This window comes from Chelon labrosus, assembly GCF_963514085.1.
Source record: "Chelon labrosus genome assembly, chromosome: 15".
NCBI lineage: Eukaryota > Metazoa > Chordata > Actinopteri > Mugiliformes > Mugilidae > Chelon > Chelon labrosus.
This window is the reverse complement of record NC_140348.1, coordinates 1,116,400-1,137,602: the sequence shown is the minus strand read 5'-3', so window position 1 is coordinate 1,137,602 and position 21,203 is coordinate 1,116,400. Positions and strand designations below refer to the sequence as shown.

General features: G+C 41.1%; 1 protein-coding gene across 2 annotated transcripts; it reads right to left on the bottom strand.

Moving 5' to 3' along the window:
• Positions 1-1,663: 1,663 nt before the first annotated feature.
• exo1 (exonuclease 1) lies at positions 1,664-13,129 on the bottom strand (the record flags this gene model as incomplete). Of its 2 annotated transcripts, XM_084562035.1 has the most annotated exons (13): positions 1,664-2,396; positions 2,763-2,959; positions 5,335-5,424; positions 5,550-6,105; positions 6,638-6,824; positions 7,640-7,853; positions 7,943-8,045; positions 8,470-8,657; positions 9,807-10,019; positions 10,418-10,555; positions 11,096-11,219; positions 12,724-12,843; positions 12,969-13,129. In XM_084562035.1, 13 exons carry the CDS (start codon positions 13,127-13,129, stop codon positions 2,321-2,323), a joined length of 2,367 nt encoding a protein of 788 aa, XP_084418161.1. In that variant the 3' UTR covers positions 1,664-2,320. The 2 variants fall into 2 exon arrangements, with proteins under 2 accessions (XP_084418161.1, XP_084418162.1); XM_084562036.1 differs by lacking the exons at positions 1,664-2,396; positions 2,763-2,959 and adding an exon at positions 4,159-4,592.
• Between the last annotated feature and the right edge of the window lie 8,074 nt (positions 13,130-21,203).

Here is a 21,203-nt window from a genome sequence, read left to right as displayed (position 1 = left end):
AAATGTCTTCCTGTTCTGCCCCAGGTCATGTATATACAGTCTGTAGTCTAGTTTGACCAGGACACGTCATATGATGATGCACTTATTTGTTGTGTGAGTGATGTGATTTTAGATTGTTTTTCTTAGATATTGTTGTAACTAACAAGTGTCAGCCAGAGACACAAGTCCTGATACAGTCTCTGTTCATGGCATGTGTTTAAAGGGGAACGTGGTGAAACTGCATTCTCAGCTACATTCCTCTCTTTCGTAGAGACACATTAAGCCCTGACTTCAGTTCTTACTGTTTTAAAACACACACACACACATAGGATGGGCAAGATGTGCTCATGCAGTAAATACAGATATTGTGTATTTTGTATTGTTTTACATGATGAAGGAGCCTGTGCTCAGTGTAACTCGTCTGAATGGCTGCACCTGTTTCCAAGCAGATTACCTCCCCAATAACTCAGATAAATGTATCTTCACTACCTGCTTGGGCATGTACATGAGATTTTAAGTAATACACCGTCTGTTTTTAACTGCAAAGCTTAATTGAAGATCTATAGTTGGAATTTGTAGATGTTACCATTTGGAAGTTGAATGTCAACCAGTTACCTATTAATTCCTCATACCCACACCATGAAACAGTTCATTCCTCTTTTAATTGCACAATTGTGAACAAAGCGCAGTAAGCACCATCAGTTTCTTTGTGTGTGTGTGATGACGTTGTAGAGGTTACATTGCACACATGTGAAAACGATAGATTGAAAAAGTAGATCACAAAAAAATCACATCAAATACAGGATGTTGTCTGCCCCAGCTACGCAGTAATCTCAAAGCTAGAGCACTGAGGCCATGGCCCTTGTGCAATAATTGTTGAGAAGCAACAGAAGCATGCTTGGTATCCGGATGAGCTCAGGTATTCTGCCCCACAGCAACACAGTGGAATGAATAATGTAATAAATTCACTGAGTGCCCGTTCATCTTCTGTGACAAACCTCATGCACTGAAGCAGTCACCACTGATAAAGCTTATTTAAGGAGGAATTTCAACCTGTTGTACAGCCATCTCCCTGGTGGAAACAGTACTCAGATCCTTCATACACTGTAATAAATTCCAGTACAACAATAGGAAAAATACAACTGCGGAAGCTTTCTGAAGTGGTTCCCAGCGGTCAGCACTGTCCAGAAAGTGGAGATACATCTGAAGGGTTATGATTAATGACGGTTGAACTGAAGAAGCGACTCGGATGAGTGGTGAAACGTCTTCTCAAAAAAAAAAAAAAAAGTCCAGTTGCCTTTTTTGAACCCGTGTTGGACATACCATGACCTGGATGACTGAGAACCTTCACAGACAATGACGGTTCATGTTATAACTGTAATAAAACCGGCTGAGAGGTTAATTTAATTCAGAGGTAATTTAGATTGAATAATTCAAATTTTGTTGTTGGTACATATACATACACATCAACTACTTTTTCCTCACAAAAATATTTGCATTAAGTCATAAAAGTTAGCCATACAGATTTTACTTTACATAAAATTGGTCTTGGCTTACGATAGTTGCAATCGGCAAAAAGATAAGAATAGAAAAAAATCCACAGGTCTTTTGGGACCAGTACAGAGCAATGAAGTCAGCAGACTGACTTCAATTGAAGCACTAAGGAAGCACTTTAAGAACTTAGAACTTTTTAGAACTACTACGTGATGAATGATATGTGGTATGCAGTGTGTGATTGTGCAGTGTGCCTGTGAAATATGTGTTGGTTGATTGTACAGTATGCGTGCTGCTTATGTTGTTGACTGTGTCTCTTGTCCCTTGAAATTTTGAAATAAGCTACTACAATGCGCCCTTTTAAATTGCCCCTTGGGGACAAATAAAGTGCTTTGAATTCAATTTTCCACGTCCTCTTGGCCTGTCCTGGTTGACCATGACTTTACAGTTATGGAGCCGTTAATGAGCCAATACTCAACACTGTCTAAAGACACAGGAAGACAGCAGTTATCGCCACATTCCTGAGCTGGCATGCGGGTAGGCCATTTTCCCTGGGCTTTGTGCAGTTTTACAGCCACCATACTAGGCGACGAGATGCTTTGACTGCTGTGCTGAAGCAGATGACAGCAGGAAGAAGATGTGTTGCAACTCCATTTAACACTGCTTGTGTATAGTTAGGAAACTTCAGACTGCACACAGGACATGCTTGGATCAGTAGATAGTCGCTTTATTTAAAACTATACAGCAAGAAACACAGGTCGATGACAAAACATTAAAAGCTTCACACAACGCTGGGCTGTGTGAAACGTCTTTTACAGGTTGGCGAGTACATCCATGTTGCCTGAGGTCAGCTCGTCAGCAGGTTGTCTTTGACTGGAGACATAGGCTCTCCTTTCTTACAGGAAGTCATCTTCTGGGCATCTCTAAAAACAAAAACAAAAGCGATGAGACCTTTAACAGCAGTTCTATTAGAAACTAATATCTGCTTCGGTTGGGCACAGAAATTTGCTGCTGTTTTGATCAATAGTGTCTTTTATTGTTGACAGCATGTTGCTCATATCAGAGCACTTTGTAGAAAATAAATATACATACTAGTAGCATAAAGGGATCAGATGTTATAATAATGGCTTAAAAATGCCTAATTAAAAATTAGTATTAACGTTTTAAATTTCACTTGGAACATTTCCATTTTTAAAATGGACAAAATTAAATGTTGATTTTCAGGACATAAAAAATGAAAATAAATAAATCAATTCATTTGCAAAGTAACCCAAGTCATTATCTTTTACTTTGTGAAACTGAAGTTCTTCCAGAGACTGCTGATGGTGGCCTGGACACTGGGGTTGTTCTCATCATTGGGGGAGGACAATTTCTTCCCAGAAGACCCAGACTTCTTCCTCAGTCCACTGGCCCTAGCTGGTCCCAAAGTTTGCACCTTTGCTGCCTTACCCTGGCTGCCGGACTTAAGCTTTGACAGCCCTGAAACCTGGATGGATAAAGACCACGTACAGGAAACAAAATTAAAACGGAGGGATATGACCACAGTGTTCATGGTTATGGAAAACATGTAGTAAATTATAACATCTGAATGAAAGCGATGAGAACACTGACACCAATGTCTGTACAGATGTCTGTACAGAGAAAGACTCAGAACCGGGTCAGCCCAGCTAGGTCATAAAGACTGGAAGAAGGAGGCAATCCGACCTCTACTGAATGCTTAACTGTGCTAAACAGAACTGCTTTTCATTAAGTTCATTAAGAAACTGTTTAATTACCATTGTTTTGGGGTATGTGCACATCTGTCGTAAAGATTTGTCATTTCTATGTGTTATTCAAAGAACTGGTATGTTTTGTCTGTGCCATTGGCTCTGAAATTGTTCTCTTTAGGATGTAAAAAAAACCACCTATTCCTGTTTATGTGCTTTTTATTTTTATTGTGGCTATCAAACTGCCACTGCTAGATATGGGAACATGTTATTTAGATTATTTGATTGATTTTGGTGATATTTCATAGTTGACCTTTTTTGCAGTTTTACAATGACATGAGCTTTAACTGGATAAACAACAAAGGACTTACTGGCTCTTAAATGTTCCGAATTTGTCCTCACTAACATCTGTGTGGGAACAGCTTCATCAAACCTTATAAGAACACTTCTGGGTGCACACAAGTGCAGATTTTGAAATTGACAGAAACAGAGCAGACATAACAATGTTTGATAAGTCTTTTTAGTTCTGAGATATAGACAAATCCGCTTGGACATGATATTTAGATAGATTTCTTTAACCCCCTGCTTCCAGTCTTTATATTAGTGGCACGGGGGCGGCTGTGGCTCAGTAGGTAGAGCGGGTTGTCCGGTTCGATCCCCAGAATGTGCCACATGCCGAAGTGTCCTTGAGCAAGACACTGAACCCCCAGTTGCTCCTAGTGCATGGCACTGGTGTGTGAATGTGTGTGTGCTTGTGTGAGCGAATGGGTAGATGTGTCTTTAAATCGCTTTGAGTACCAATAGGTAGAAAAGCGCTGTATAAAAGCAAGGCCATTTACCATTTACCATTACGGCAAGGTGTAAAGAAAATCATGTAGCCCAGCAAAAAGATCCTTAGGTATAATATCTTTTGCTGGATTTGGCAACTGTTGAGCAACAATAACACCACTTTTAAAGTGGCACACACTTTTAACCCTTGTGCTACTCTCTTGCATGATCTCTATCTGTCTGTCCATTCGCTTGGGGTCCCAGAGACCCCAAAGGTAGCACGAGGGTTAAACAAACTGAAAATATTATCAGCTGATGGTAGAATGACATATAGTACCCCACATACTGTAGCTGGCAGACACACCTGCATCAGCAATAATTAAACATATACATACAAAAAAACTCACAAAATAAACAAAGCCACCAGACAAAGAAATGTAATGGCCAACAACAGTCAAATATTCACATACAGTCACAAGTGTACAGAAGTACATCCACTTATATAGGCTCACAAAAACATGATAAAGCTGCCACTAATACGCACAACGAACTAAAACAGGCAACACAGCTTGAACCAAAGTAAACATCTTACCTGTGATGACTGCGCTGTTAGAACTCTAAAACACTATTGTCCAATTTAGTCAGCTGTGTTTAGGGCAAGCAGGAAGGAGGAAAAGTATGGGTCACCACTGATGTTCTGACGCCAGGTTTTATCAAATAAGGCGGAGAGAAGTCACATCACTGTACAGTTTGTCAAGTAGTATGAGCAGGCCTGTAGTATCAACCACATTATAGTCCCTCTATAGGGAACACCTTCAGAGCAAAACTGCTGTTGATAGTTTGTTAGTGGTTCACTTAGCATCCACATCTGAGGGGAGCCTTAGCTGTTTTATCCTCCCCTCAACAATGTAATGCGACAAACATGTTTGTTAAACTTGAGGCTAACTACAAGCAGCTGGCTTGGTATCCAGCCACTGCTGCACACTTAGTGACAAATAAGGCTTACAAACAGACTGAATTATTAAGAAGAATTAAGACCCTGACTCATTTAGCTAATGACTTGTATTATATTTTAAATTAACTGATAAATCTCACCGTTTGGACAGAATGTAAACGTGTATCTTGTGCAGTATACTACTTGACATGCTTTGCAAATAAACAAAATGCATTGCCTTAATTAAGACGTTACAATTTTAACAACTGTGCAATATAAAATTTGTTAGGTTTGTAACTCTAGAAGGCATTCTGTCACAGCTCTCCCTGATTGTCTAATAGTAAAGAAACCATGAAAAATATTTGCTGTACCCATGCTATGTACTTACTTAAATCATTTACTACTGTAAATGATTAAAACCATGATTAAACCAAATCTCAAGTGCATGCCCACCTTTGATCTCAGCTTGCCAGATTTCCTCTCCACGTCCGTTGAGTGTGTGGGACTCTGCTCTGGCTCTGAATCTTTGCTAGAATTCATCTCCTGAAGAACAACATAAAAGACACACGCAAGTTACAAAGCTGTGCTACCAAAACTGCTTTCTGCACACCTACTCATGAGACATGAAACTCTGATGACGATGTATTTCTGAGTTTGTGTCTACGTACAGAAGCAGCACCCTCTTGGTAGGAGGAGGGGAAGCTGTAGGTGGGGGTTTCCTCTTTGTTGAAGGAAGTGAGGTAAGGCTGGGACTGGGAGAAATAAGCACTGTCCTGGGATGGAGGGGTGTCTGGGATGTCATCCTTGTCCACTGGTGTTTTGTCAGGGGAGGACAGTTGAGGCTGAGACAAGTGTCCGGAGGGTCTGTGGTTGTTCGGTGATAAGGGAATAGTCTCTCTCTTAAACTGAAACTTTTGCAGGGCAGCCAGGCCTGAGCTTAAATTTGGCGTTCTTGTTTGTTCTCTTGAGAAGGAGCTGGCTGACCACTGGAACAGCCTGAGACCCTGCCTGTCTGAAGTTGGGGATAAAGTGCTAGGTGATGAAGGTGGGCTGGGAGTTTCCACTGATGGGATGTCCGGACCATCGCTGTCATCGATCTGGGTGCTAAGAGTGGACTTGTCCTGAGTGGGGCCCATAGTGATGGTCTCCACAGTCTGAAATGATTCCTCCTTTGCAAACTCCTTAGTGCTGAGACTGGTGGCTGAAGTGGAGCTGCTAAAGAATCTACATGTGGGAATAAACGCAACTATTTCAGGATAATACAGAAGCTTTCAGAAATGTAGAGTGCTTATTTGTTTACAGGGTATAGACTTTAAGTATGCCATTCTCCTGAAATTTTGAAGACTTATATAGATTTTACTCCTAAAGTTGGATACAAAGTGACATCAGTTCAATTCATACAAGTCCTCATGAGAAGTATGCCCAATTTCATAGTAGTAGTGATTAACATCTTGGAGTTAATAGCTGCTGTGAGTCATGGGTGCTTTCAAAATGAGATAACTATTCAAGTAAGTCATCTCTGTGATGATTTATTTATCACGATGTGATGATCCAACAAAATCTTGTGTTCATATAAATGTGAAATTAAACATTTATAAAAACATGTTCAAATGTATTTAAAGGCATAATTCTGAATTGTTCTTTGTACACAGTATGGTTAGACTGTGTGTGCTGCTTGACCATGACTATTCAGTGTCTCCAGATTAGTCAGTAATAGGGCTCGAATATTAATGAGCATCAGATCACTGTGACTCACCTGCTGCGTGTGGCCTGGCCATCTTCCTCAGTGTCCTGGTTTCTCCTCTGCAGCAGGGTGGCAAAGCGATTGCGTTGCCGGGGTTGGCTAGTTAATGGGGGCTTGTCTAGTCGCTGGTCAGACCTGGATCGCTTTGGACTGGTGGATGAGTACTGGTGCAGCACATCCTGGTCTGATATACTAGAGTCTTCAAGAGGACAAGAAGACGAATTCAGATAGAAAAAAAAGTATTCTGTATTTTGCAGGGTAAAGTTGGTCTGGAACCACTGTTGGGAATCAATTACGCTCTTGCAAAGATGTACTAGGCTGATCAAATTGTTTAGGTGGGCTTTATGTGGTGATGGACAGAAGAGTAACAGCAACGTAGTCGTACAACGCGTCTGAGCCCTGTGGCTGGTGTGGTTTTAAGTCTAACTGCATGCAGATGTATTTCCTTCCTCTGTGTCAGTTGAAATACACCCCAAAATGAAATCCAAGTGTTACCAGACTCATATTCTAATGAGAAGTGAGTCTAGCTACACCAGCTAACTCTGACAGCAAAGTAGGGGCTAAATATAGTATGATACAAATTTCTGGTCTACTTTAGATGTGGCAAACCAGAATCTCTACTTACCGTTCTCAGTGAGTCAACCATTTAAGGAATTAACAAGTGGCGAGTAATGTCACCGCAATTATCCAGAAATCAAAGTGACTAAGTCACAGTGATTGTTTTGGACTATTTTTTTTTCCTATGAAAAATGACATTTAACCCAGTTGTTTTAATTCTATGTCAAGAATAGGACAGCTTCACTTATAAATAACCACTGTTGCCTAATTTTAAATTGTAACGTAACTAGTAACTATAGCCATCTAATAAATGTAGTGGGGTGGAGTAGGAGCAGAAAGGGGCATAATACTGAAACACCCAAAAAAAATAGTTCCTAAAATTAAGTACAGAACTTGAGGATATATATAGTATATGTACGTTTCACCATTGAGCAATGTTAGCTATGATCAGCTCACCCTCTCTTGGTCTCTTCACGTGCAACTCTCTGCAGGGCAGTCTGAGGCCATCCACGGCAACGACTCTCTCCTTCCCCCTGGTGGAGGGTGGCCTCACTGGAGAGGCTGTTGGTCGGTGAGGGCTAGCAGAGGCTGGCATGAACCCTCTACTCCAGATACTGGATCCAGCGGAGGGCGGTGAGTCATTCCAGCTGTGACTGCGGGGTCTACACACCTGAAAAGACATTTGCAAAGTTGTTCTTAACTAAATGTGAGGTGTCACATTGAGCAACATGGCACCTTTAAATGACTGAAATCCAATACCTGTAGAATGGGTTTGTCTGGACTGAAGTCATCTATCCGCTCCATGGTATTGATGTCAAGGTTTCCCAAGGCCATCTGCAAGCCTTTGTCATCTCCTAGATTACTGAGATCAACGTCATTAAGGATAGAAATACTGAGTACTTGTAAGTGGAAAGGAACTTACAATGCCCCGTTTGTATATCAAATATACCTAAATGTGACACTATTCAGTTCAATTCAATTTTATTTATATAGCGTCAATAACAATACAAATCGTCTCAAGACGCTTTACAAAACCTGGCCTGAAACCCCCAGAGCAAGCCTGAACACACAGCAGTAAACATTCTATACAGTAATAGCACAGAATTGCATGACTAGTAGTAGATAGGAAATTAGAGGGCAAGAGCTCTGTGCCAGAGAAAAGAAAGTGGAGGATGCAAGAGAGGAGAGAGAAGAAAGAAGGAGGACATGTGTTTGGTGCATCGTCCCCCAGCAGCCTAGGCCTATAGCAGCATAACTAATGGAACATCAGCAGTACATGAGGATACAGTCCAGCGTAGCTGAGGGTAGCCGGGTCAATGTGCTCTGGGTAAGGGTTGAGGGGTACAACCTTCCTCTTGACAGGATCGAACACCAGCTGGTAGAGGAATGTATTATTGGCTCTGACAAATCCCTCAATGTATTGTTCAGGTACAAGTAGATTCATCTTGAGGTACTGACCCATCTTTCTGATCACCTGGCAGGAAGCCGAGACAAGAGCATATAATAAACAGCGTGCCACCAGAGAACAGCATGGTTTTCAAACAAAGCAAAGAGTCGTACAAAAAAGTACCACGTAACAAACTTTCTGTGTGCGTATGCTGAATATCTGATAAAATAACAAACTCATTTTTTGTATTTATTCTACTAATTTGAGCTGTGTGTTTTCAAACATATTATAGATTTCACTATTTTGGTGTTTTCTAAAATCAAAACTTGTAGTTTGTATTTTCTTGTTGTTTAATAGTTGTCCTTTCAGTTGTATCATATTATCATAATAAATATTATATAAAGTGTACTCCTGGATTCAGTATTGCTGTTCATAACATGTTAGTACATGTATATTTTGTGTACTGACAACATGGACGGTTGCCATAAGTGACAAATAAAGGAGCATGACTTTAAATGTGAGGATTTTACACTTTTCTTTATCGTGTCTGATTAGAAAAGATTTTTGGTTTTAAATTGTTGGTCATCTAGCATTACAACACTACAGTAAGCACCATTCACAACTTTCTGATATTTCATAGAAAAGCACATTTTCAAGAAAAACTATTTGCAGATTAATTCATAATAAAATAACCATAGGATGCAGACAACATGACAGCATGGAAAAAAAAAACACTGGTTGTTGTATGGGTCATAAATCCCCTCCATGTTAATGGATGGGATACAGCATTACGTTAACCTCAAAAGGCATTGTATATGTATAACTTTTCATTTTCAAGTGTATTTATGGATTTCTTCTTTGTGGAATGAAAGTAGAAATTCATCTTCTGCTCACATCACAATAAAAGAAATCATAAGAAAGCAAAAATGACATTATGTAGCAACAAAAATAATTTAAAAACAATTTAGGAAGTGGAGTGAGAGATTTACAACAATATTGGCATACCCATAAATAACAAATTTACCTGATGTACGGAAAGTGGGATAAATGTACACTTTTTTGTGTATTTTAGTCTTATCACTTGATCATGCCTTCATCAGGAGCAGGTTTGGTGTGCAGGCTGAGTTGCCATGTTGGGTTGTACTTCTTTAAAGTGAGTTTGGAATCCCAAGTTCAGTTAGTCATTCCCTTGCTAAATAAATAATTCAACTTCATGATTTCACCCATCACTCTCACCTTGAGGATGTCTGGGTCTTTGGCGAGCCGCAGCAGCTTGCAGGCCTTGCCGAGGCCAATGCCGTGCAGAGAGGCCAGATAATCGCAGCCAGAGAGGATGCACATGTAGCGGAACTTTTCCTCTGTGAAAACGTTCCCTAGGGAGCGACAGCGGCCCAGGTTACTTTGATCTATCTCCAGGCCGTTGCCCTGCTTGTCCATTTTGAGAATCACCTGTGTGATTGTGAAAGAAAGGCTTATGTTAATATAGTTAACCCTGCTATGTAGGGAGAAAATACTAGAGAATACGTCAAAGGAGTTCACTGATGCTCCACAGCGGTTAATATGGCAATTCCTTGACATTTGTATCAGCCTTTGACCAATATATTTTTGCTCATAATACCAGAAAAGGTGGTTTTAGCCCTGAGTCGTTCCATGTGACTGATCTCGCCAGATCCTGTGCTGTTCTTCCCTGTTCTAACTACTTTCTGTAAGCACCAGAACTGCCTGAACAAAATGGTCTGTCAAAAGCCTACAGCATCACCTTCCATTCTCCAGAAATCAGTTGTTGTACTCAAGAGTAGAGACGGCTTTTAGCTTGAAATGCATGTGCTGAGATTAGTGGTACATACCTTTTTGCACCCAAAAGCCAGCAAGTCAGAGTCCTCTGTAATGACAGCCTGGGCTAAACCAGATTTGGTGAGGTAAGCTAACTGAGCATCAGCTTCATATGGAGCCACCACACAATCAACCCCTCTCGCCCTTGCAGCCTAGTTCAAGAAAACAAACACAAAACTTGGCTACATGGAAACACAAAATAAAAATAACACAAAGAGACAGAGGACCAGGCAGCACCATATACTGCATATGCATTTCTGTACCAGGGGGATTCAAATTCAACTATTTTTACTGCAGGTTTTTCACATTAAACTGGAAGGATAATAATAAATGTAGTGTAAAGTTCCTCTAAAGACTCTAAAGATATAACACATAATAGAGCTCCATTAAAAAAAAATGAATATTAAACTAAATTCTAACAGGAATGCACAGATTTGATTGGCTGAGTAGCATCACCTAGATGATTTACAATACATGCAATTGGTCTGTGAGTGGGAATAATTTCTCAGTTATAGGTCCAGTATGAATGAATAGGACGGTGCCTGGATCAAGACAGATGTTTTAGTGATCATGTTTCTAAAAGAATGAATGTCCCTTCAGAACACGGTGAACAAATGAAATACATTTGATTAAAAGGAACAGCTGAGTGATTTTAGTTTATGTTAGCTTAGTAGGAGAGAAGAAGTCCTCACCTTAATAAGGTTATGAGCCATGGCTGGGGTGATATTAACACAGCGGGTAAAACAGTCTCTGGCCTCAGACAGTTTGCCTTCACGCAGCAGTTGTCTGCCCTTTTGAAGGTTGGCTTCTCTGCGTCTAAAAAGTTCAGGAATGAAACCAAATTAATAATGGAATAAAAACAACAGAACAGATAATGGCTGAATGACATCCGAGTTGCGATTTGAATATGACAACAAAGGGTAAAAAAACATTGGAGAGGTTGTGATGGTGCGGCCGTTAGCAATCAAAGGTACAGGTCAGTGCCTTGTCAAGTATAAAAAAAAAAATTTATTGAGGGTTTGTATGTTAGCTCTTTAATGTTTAGTAATGTTAAGTATTTGTTTTTGAAGAGGATGTCTACAGGCCGGAACATTCCTTTCCACAACTTCACATATAAACAATGTTGCTCTGTTGCTGGTTTGGAATGCAGTTCTCCAAATAAAGCAGGCATTGTCTGAGCGTGTTTGTTACAGAGCTTGAAAAACATTACATTATTATGTTTGGCCCAGGCAATCAGTACTTCTCTGAAACTCTAGATGACAATGTAGGTCAATTTTCTGTTACTGTTACATTGTTTTGTTGGCACAATATTATCAGAGGGGTTTGTTGTGTGAATGATAAGATGTCTGTTCTCTCTGCTGAAAACACTGAAGTGACAATAAGTGATATAAAACAGAGAACAAAGAAAATCACTTCTTTTTATCAAACAGGCGATATAAAGTTTCAGCACCATTCTGATCCAATGTCTTAGTTTTGTCCTAGCTTGGGTTCCACATTTCCATGTTCTTTGAACTAAGTGCCACAAATAAATAAATGATATGAAGTCAGACTACAGCCTGATTTGAACCCCAGTCTGTTCTCCAGTGTTTCTTACTACTTGCGCCACGACGCTGTATGACACTAATTACACTTTAATTCCTTGACTTTGCTGACAAAACAATGGAATTCCCTGTGTGGTGTGTACATTGCTGCCCTGGTTTTGTTGTGACTAAACAAACTTTGTTATTTCTCGATGCCTATTAGAGATGAAGAGCAGTGTCTCCTGGACAGAAGCCATTAAGGCTATGATGAATAACTTCTTTCTTCATCTTGGGAAGCTGATAATTAATACAGACCTGAATAGAAACATGTTTGTTCAACTGTTATGGATATTTTATCAGTCTGGGATGGTTTGAGGAAAGCATGGTTTTCAAACACTTGTTGATATAATGTATAGTGTTGTCTGAGGCCACCATAATTCGCACATTTAATTGCATGAGACAACCCTTCTGTATACTGAATCAGAGCCTCAGCTTTGTTTCCCCAGAATCAACAATAGTGTCTTCAGGTCTGACTTTCTGTTTTATTTGGACAGGGTACATCTTTTGGGCTGTGTTCTAACAAGTATGTAGTGACAAAAATGTTCCAATATTTCAATAAAGTCACAATGCACACTGTTAGAGACCCAAACAGTTTCATTTAAGTGCATGATAAAGGGAAGCTTGATTGACATTACTACAGCTTTATCTCTTTTCTGCCTACACAGATACTTAGGTCTCATTTGCAAAATGTCCTGAATCATTACACTGAATCACCATCGAGATAAATAAATAACACTCACTCTCGCCGAGCCTTTTCCACCTCTTGTTTTGAAGGCAGATTGCGTCCATCAAACACCAGAATCGGCTTAACGCTGAAGGTCAGCAGCATGTCCACAAACTTCATGCAGTACCACACATACCTAGGACACAACACGTTACAATTCCAGTATCAGCAATAGCAAAAACATTACAAAGTAAACGATGACATACATTTCTTCTGGAAATGTTTTGTTTTTCATTCATTTGAAATAACAAAACTGCTTACTGGTCAGTCGGTTCTCCTTTGGCAAGTTTCTCAGCACATGAAAAAGCTCCTTTATGCAGCCAACAGTAGGTGTCCACGGCCACGGTCTGGCCTTTGTACTTTTTCACACTGATAGGCTCTGCTGCATCTTTTATGAACTGCAGCAGTCCAGAGATTCCCATTTTCGGCTGCTGACTGTAGCCACAGGGGTTCTAAACCTGAGGACAAAAAAAAAAAAAAAAAACACTGATCCAAAAATATTTGATCCTTAAATGCATTCCTAATCAGGAATGCATTTAAAAAATAAATAAATGAATGAATCTAAAAGAGCACCACACATATTAATAGCAAATAATTGTGTTTTAATAAATGAAACAAAGAAATGTGTTTTAAAAAAAAAAAATATAAAAATATGCAGGAATTTTGATACTGTGGGAATCGCAGAACTGAGAATCCATGTTGAAATTGGTTTCTGCAAATCTGTCAGCTTCATTCATGCTGCCGGTGTCTCGTTCTACCACTTGTATCTGCAGAACTGCATTATGCTAAATGTCTGGATAAATAATCTCACAAACATGCAGTTGTACAGGTATTCCTCATATAACGATCCAGTCCTTTATTTCTGTTTAATGGACATGGCCGTGAATGAAGAGACAGCTCTCAAATGGGGAAGTCAAACAGCAAAGAAATCCTAAAATTTCAATTTGTTATAGCTACGTTTCATAAAACGGACATAGTTGGTCAGCATCAACAAATAGTTAGAACTTCAAAGTTCAGCAGTTCTATTAGTAGTTTTCTTGTTAGCTGATTCGTGCTGTCTTCATTCATTCAGTCATCCATTCATTCATTAAAACGCAAACGGATGGCTACTAAAAGAAAAAAAGAAAAAAAACGGAAACCACAGTACACCAGTACACGGGGAACATCTCACTGAACGGGGTACTTGGGCTATTTATATGCGCCTAAACTACCGTTAGTTTTTAGTTCACCGTACGTTGCTATTCGTTACAAATCCTGACTGTAGTTAAATCATACGTTGCTGTTATTGTGACCGAATATGAAGTAGTTGGTCAGTGAGAAAATACACACAGACAGTTTGTTCGCTCACATAACAACGGTGTGCATGTAGCCTGCCCAGGACAAGAGGCCATACCTGTCTATAAAACGTCGAATTCAGCGTATGTCTAAAAGTCAAACTTAACTTACCTTTTACTGTAGCTATTTTCCACATATGCAGGCAGCTCGACCGGGCACAAGTGGAGCGAATTTAGTTTTAGCGGCAAACGAGACGTATTACTAAGAGCAGCTGCTATTGGCCAGATGGACCGAGAGGGCGGGATTAACAAAGGAAACAAGGGGGGGGCGCGTCAATACGTCACCGGAACAGCCCGTCAGACTTTTTCCTGCTGCTGTTGTTGTCGTTTGTGCTGATATATCTGTCTTAACAACAACAACTGTTATTGTCGCAGCTTCCACACTAGTTTTGTGGTCACCTACAGCCCATGGTGATCACGGTGAGTCCAAAAACGTGACTACTACACACCGCTGTTGCTCCATGTGCCTCACAGCTCGTTTACCCGCCCTCGCCTCTTTTTGAATTGCGGCACGCCAGGGTGTTTGTGCCGAATCCTGCCAGCACAAGGACGCGCTGCAAGGCAGTGGTTCATCAACGTGTAATTTTCTATATCAGGCACAGTCTTCATGGCCTGCAGTTATCCACTCCTACCAGATAAGCATAATTATAAATCCTGCCAGTGACACCAGCCAACTCACATGTCATAGCTCTGCAATTGTCACTGAGAGTGTGCTCTTATTTCATTTTTGATCTCTCATGTAACATGCATCTGGTACAGTATTTCTTGTACTCTGTATCACAGTTAGATTCTACATGTACACTTTAGTCAGATGTATGATAGATGTATATTTATCCCGTTCCACCTGCTGCTCTCTTCTCTCTCTTTTTCTGTCTCTACCTGGCTGGCCTCAAGCAAATGGGTCCGTCCATACTCTGGGTTCTGTTCAAGGTTTCTTTCTGATAAAAGGGAGGTTTTCCTCATCACTGTCGCCTTGCTCAGGGGGCTTCAGGCTGGGTTCTCTAAAGCGTCTTGAGTTAATGACACTGTAGAAATTAAAAAAAAAAAAAATGAAATTTGATATTGTATTGATATTGATCATATCAATTAAATAATATGATGGTGAATTCTACAGTTGTTTGATATTTCTAGAGTTGAATAATCCGGATTATAGTTACTGGAGTCTGTTTAATAATCAGTCTTGTGAATTTCAGCCATCAGCTGTAGGGGCAAGTTTTTTTGAACCCTAAAACGAAACATCTGATAGAGATATATTGTACTGGTGCTGTATGTAAATTGTGAAACTGAGAAGAGGCCATCTTTACTAACCTTTCTCATCTCACCTATGCTGAGTTTAGGCAGCTCAGGGGGGCTTTCAGCCACAGACTTATCAACAGACTTCACAAATTGCATTACAACAGATGTTGCACATATACAATACATGTACATTTGTTGTTGTTTGTTGTACACATACTTGTTGTAAACACACTTACTGTAAGAAAACAACCACACAATAAAGAACAAGAAAATCTCTTAGTCTTACTCAATGGTAGGTTCTCAGGCATCCCTTTGAGACCTCGTTCACCCATGCTGTACGTGTATGAGATGCTTCTCCTTTACTGGCAGACCTCTCATTGCCCTCACAAAGGGTAAGAAGGTACCATTTGTTGCAGGCCTTACAGATTATTGTCAAATCGTTTTTCTGCATGGTGGGTTCTCCCACAGCACCAGTGCCAGTTGCTGTGAATATTCCACCTGTATAGCTATTTATACTATTTAAACCTGAAAGAGATGTTTAAGGTGTGTTTGGTGTGTTAGGGAGGAATTTGTGGTGATGCCGATGAAGAAGAAGAAGTACCAGAGTCCTGTATGTCTTATGTTGAAGTAGTTTATTTAGGCCCGTATACGAGGAGAACAGAAGCTTCGTCATCACAACATAAGTGCATGAGTCCACCTCAGTTCTAAGGGACAAACAGTAAAGCTCAGATTCTTATACTAGCAAGCAAGGCCGAGGCAGCAAACGGGAGATGTGTTAGCATCCAATTGGCTATTGTACATAAACATGAAGATAAGGATTCACACCAGCTAAGAAATACAAATTGTCAGACAGTGATGGAGGACATTATCATCTAACTCTACAGCTATGCCTGTAATGCAAAGTATCCCCCAGAGAGTGAGATTGAAGACGCCAAAGAGGGACCTTGGTCTTGGTATGTTCCTCAGAGAGAAAATAGGGCAGATAACTGACGCCAGAAGTAATCACACATTAACCACACAAACTATCCATAGGGAAGAGAAATTATTCTCTAACAATCCCCTCTTATTGATCATAAGATCAATACACTATAATTTAGCACCTTAAGGGTGAGTTAATGTCAAGCCATCAGAATCAAAGACCATCACGCAGTACAAGAACCCAATGAGATCAAATGTGAAACAAGTAAATAATAAAACAAATAAATGCATCAACATTGATAAAGATGGTGTTGTAAAATAAAAACACAATTAAACACAGAATCACATGAGACAAATAATATCATGATGTAATATTCACACCCCTCTTATATAGCATGTCAGCTTATCTAACATGTGACCCATGAATCCCACCTTCCCGTCAACAAGGACCGCTGGAGGCAAACCCTCAATGGGATAAAGAACCCCTGAAACATCCAAGTGTTAGAAGGGCTCACGTTGGAAATCACAGCCACATGAACCTACTTACAGGAAGCCAGAAACCCCCCCTTTCTTGACGAGAGGAGGTAAAAAGACCCCTGCGCTAACTATTCTAACCATGGAGTCAGACCTACGGGAAAAACCTCAGTGTCATGGAGGAAAACCCAAAGTCTAGTCTCTTTCAGATGATGTCATAAGGGTGTGTAATCACTTGGTACAACACATGAATCAATAACAGTAATACATGAAGATTACATAACAATTCAATGTGACGATTATAGGCAATCAGTATCAGACTAAACGTATGAAGGTAAATATGAAACTTTCAAAGTGGAATTACAGTAAACAAGACAAAGCAATCATAATAATGTAATAGTAGTAACAGTTGACAGGAGGAATGATCTTCAACCCATGTGCTGAGTGCACAGTAGAGGGCCACCACCATGGAGAGGTTACTAGCACATACGATGCATGGTGGTATGGAATCCATCTCTTTCATCTTCAACTTCTCCTCATATGTCAAGCAGACATATGCATCAATGATTTATTACCTCAATGAGTGATGAGGACTTCAAACAACAATAACAACACACATTGTAACGATCGCAAGGATATTCTGATGAGAAGAAATAATAAATCATTTCAACTACTCTTTTACTTTATAATTACTATGTGATTTGAACTTAAGTGTAATTAAATGAGAATATAGTATATGTAGTGTATCAAATAAGTAAACTCATTTTGATAACTTTCTTATTCTGCAAGTACCAAAAGGTTTTCCCTGTGACATGGACTGCAAGTTTAGCAATGTAGCAATCACCAAAAACACATCTATCAATTGGGCATTCAAAAACAACAGAAGCTGGAGATCATCTGGATCGAGGATGAGCAACAGTCTTTCTTTCTGTGTGATCCGTGGACGTCTCAGCATGGTCATTTGTGTCGAATGCATCATATTTCTTCACACTCATGTTAATGTGAAGTGCTGGAGGGTTCATCAGTTCATTCTCACCACATGAGATCACTGCAATGTCCGCAGGATCTCTCTGCTGAGAGCTTCCCCTCTTAGGCAGCTCGAAATCAACGTCGTTGGAGTTTGGATGACCTTTCACCTTACTCTGATGGTTCTCCATCTGTAACCAAAGCAAAAGGGATCCCCAGAGGAAAACAAAGAGAAGAGCCAGAGTGAGCCGCCCCCTCGACCTCGGCCTTCAGGGCAAATCTGCACCTTGTCGCATGCACCCATTCTGGTTTGCCCTCGACTTTCAGAGCTGTTCTTGTCCACAGCAACACCTGATATGGACCCTTCCACCTAGGAGACAAAGACACCTTTTCCAAAGATTTTATTAGTACAAAATCCCCCTCTTTGAAAGGGTGAATGGGCTCATCCGAAGGTCTCGGGAGTCTATCTGCCACCTGTAAGTGATATTTTTGTAAGATTTCAGTTAGTTTGTTCACATAGTCAAACATGTACTCATCTGTCCAAATCAGAGTGGTTTTGTTTGGTGTTAAGGGAGGACTTACACCTGTGGACATGGGTCTGCCCATCAATACTTCATGTGGACTTAGTCCTGTTGTTGCATTTGGTGCACTCCTGATGGAGTACAACACCAATGGCAGTGCGTCAGGCCATTTCAAACCTGTCGCCATCATTGTTTTTGTCAGTCTGTCTTTAATGGTCGAGTTCATTCTTTCTGCCAAGTGAACCCAAGAGCTTTTGAGAGAGCCTGTGTGATTTTTGAGACAAATGCTGGACCTCTGTCACTGTCAAATGCTCGTGGCACTCCGAATCTTGGAATCAGTTCTTTCAGCAAACATTCCACAACAGTTCTCACATCTTCTTTTCGCGTTGGATAGCATTCTACCCATTTAGAAAAACAGTCAGTGATCACAAGCAAATGTCTGTAACCCTGACAGTTTGGCATATATACAAAGTCTATTTGCATATTTACAAAAGGGCCTGATGGAGGTTCTAAATGGTCATGTCTCACAGCGCTGTTCATTTTTCTGTTCTGTTGGCATATCATACAACCATCTACAAGTGCTTGAGATGCGTGATACCTGGAGCGAACCACTGTGAGCGAATGACATCATTCATCACCCCTCTCCCTACATGTGCTGGGCCGTGTGCAACACGCGCAAGCACATGTAAGAGAGCACGAGGGCAAACCGGTCGACCATCAGGCTGGAGCCACAAGCTCGACTCCTTATCAATAGAACAACCTTTAGCTAACCAAAGACTACGTTCTCTTTCATCGGTCTGGCCTTGCAGTGCCACAACGTCATTAACGAAAGGTAGTGTGATGGGGTCACAAGGTTGGGTGGAAACACATTGATGAACCAAAGAGGAAGAGGAAAGTGTGGCTTGTTTAGCTGATGCATCAGCCCTCGCATTTCCTCGTGAGACAGGATCATCACCGTTAGTGTGTGCAGCGCATTTTACAATCGCGAGTTTAGAGGGAAGCAAAATCGCATCCAAAAGGTCATTTATCAATGTGTGATGTTGCAATGGTTTACCAGAAGACGTTACAAACCCGCGCATTTTCCAAATTTGGCCAAAGTCATGAGCGACACCAAAAGCATATCTAGAATCTGTGTAAGCCGTGGCCACTTTCCTGGTTGCAAGTACACAAGCTCTCGTGAGCGCGAACAATTCAGCAGCTTGTGCGGACGTCTTCTGTGGTAACGCGTTAGCTTCCAGAACGTGAAAATCAGTAACGACAGCGTAGCCGGCTAAATGAACATTATCAGATGGCCGACTAGCCGAGCCGTCAGTGTAGAGAACAAGGTCAGAATTTGGAATCGGTGTCTGTAGCAAATCTAATCTGGGGGAGGTACATTCATTTGTCGCAGCATTACAGTCATGATCAAAAACATCGTCAATCGCTGGAAGAAATGTAGCGGGATTTAAGGGTGGTGAGCGTCGCAGAGTGATGTTTGTGCTTGCAAGAATGATAGCTTCATAGCCAGAACGACGTGCAGCTGACAAGTGTTGTGTTGCAGACGTGGTCAAAATAGATACAACAGCATGTGGTGCAAAGACGACGCAGTCATGAGCCAGTACAATGCGGGCCGATTTGTCAATCATTGCTGCAACAGCAGCCACTGGTCTAAGGCAGGCAGGCATACCACGGACAACAGTGTCCAAGCGACACGAGTAATATGCAACGGGGCGATAGTGGGAACCATGCCTTTGCACGAGGGTGGCTGTGGCGTAGCCATCATTTTTGTTCACGTGGAGGTGGAAAGGTTGCTGATAGTCGGGCAAACCCAAAGCTGGAGCAGTGATGAGGGCCTGTTTCAGGCTTTCAAAGGCGTGTAGCATTTCGTCAGTCCACTGAACAGATGAGGGTGCAGTGTGTAGTGTAGCAGCTCTCAAAACAGAGTCCAGAGACGCATACTCAAAAATCCAGTGCCTGCAGTAGTTCGTCATGCCTAGGAAAAAAAGCATCTTTTTCTTTGTGGTGGGAGGAGACATATTTCTCAACAGCTTAACACGCTCAGGTGACAAAAGTCTTTCTCCATTTCTCAAAATGTGACCCAAATATGTGACTTCAGGTTTACAAAACTGCAATTTAGCCAAAGAGGCTCGGTGTCCACACTCAGCAAGTCTTTTCAAAAGCAAAATGGAGTCAGTGACATGCCTCCTCAGATGGTGAGGCAACGAGAAGATCATCAGCATACTGCAAAAGTGTAGAGCCTCCTGGCAGAGTGAGGTCATCTAGATCTCTTTTCACCGCCGCCGCATACACTGTGGGGCTCGAAACAAAACCCTAAGGTAACCGCTTCCATGCATACTGCCTGTCTTTGAACGTGAAAGCAAACAGATACTGGCTATCTGGATGCAAGGGAATCGAGAAGAAAACTGAGCACAAATCAATGACTGTGTAGTGCGTGGAATTACATGGCAATGACGTCAAAATGGAAACTGTGTCAGGAACTACAGCAGCAGGAGGAATCACTATGTTATTAATGGCTTGAAGGTCCTGCACAAAACGCCACTCACCAGGGCGGTTATGTTTTGGGATGGGCAACATAGGTGTGTTACATGGACTGATGGTGGGAGTTAACACATCCTAGTCCAAAAGAGACTGAATAACATGTTCAATACCTGTGATGGCCTGTGGTGGTAACTTGTACTGTCTAATACGTGGCAACGATGCATTTGGTTTGAGTGTAACCTGATGTGGTGGAGCTGAGACTACAAGGCCAACATGATTTTTGTGCTTAGCCCACAAAATGGAGGGAACTTCAGCAAGTCCTGAAGAAGGATCATAAAATAGTGGACGTGGTGGCTGGTGTAAAGCAAAAACACTATGTGTCATGTCAATATGTTCAGTCAGTGTTATCATGTACAGTTCGTTCCCCAGATACGTGATTGTTTGGGCAGGCGGAGAAGATACAGCTCGCCTCAAGGCCTGACACCGCGCCACCATGGCTCTGAGATGTTTTGGCTCACAGCCAGAGGATACTGCAACCGTGACATGGGGAGAAGAGAGTTTGACATCAA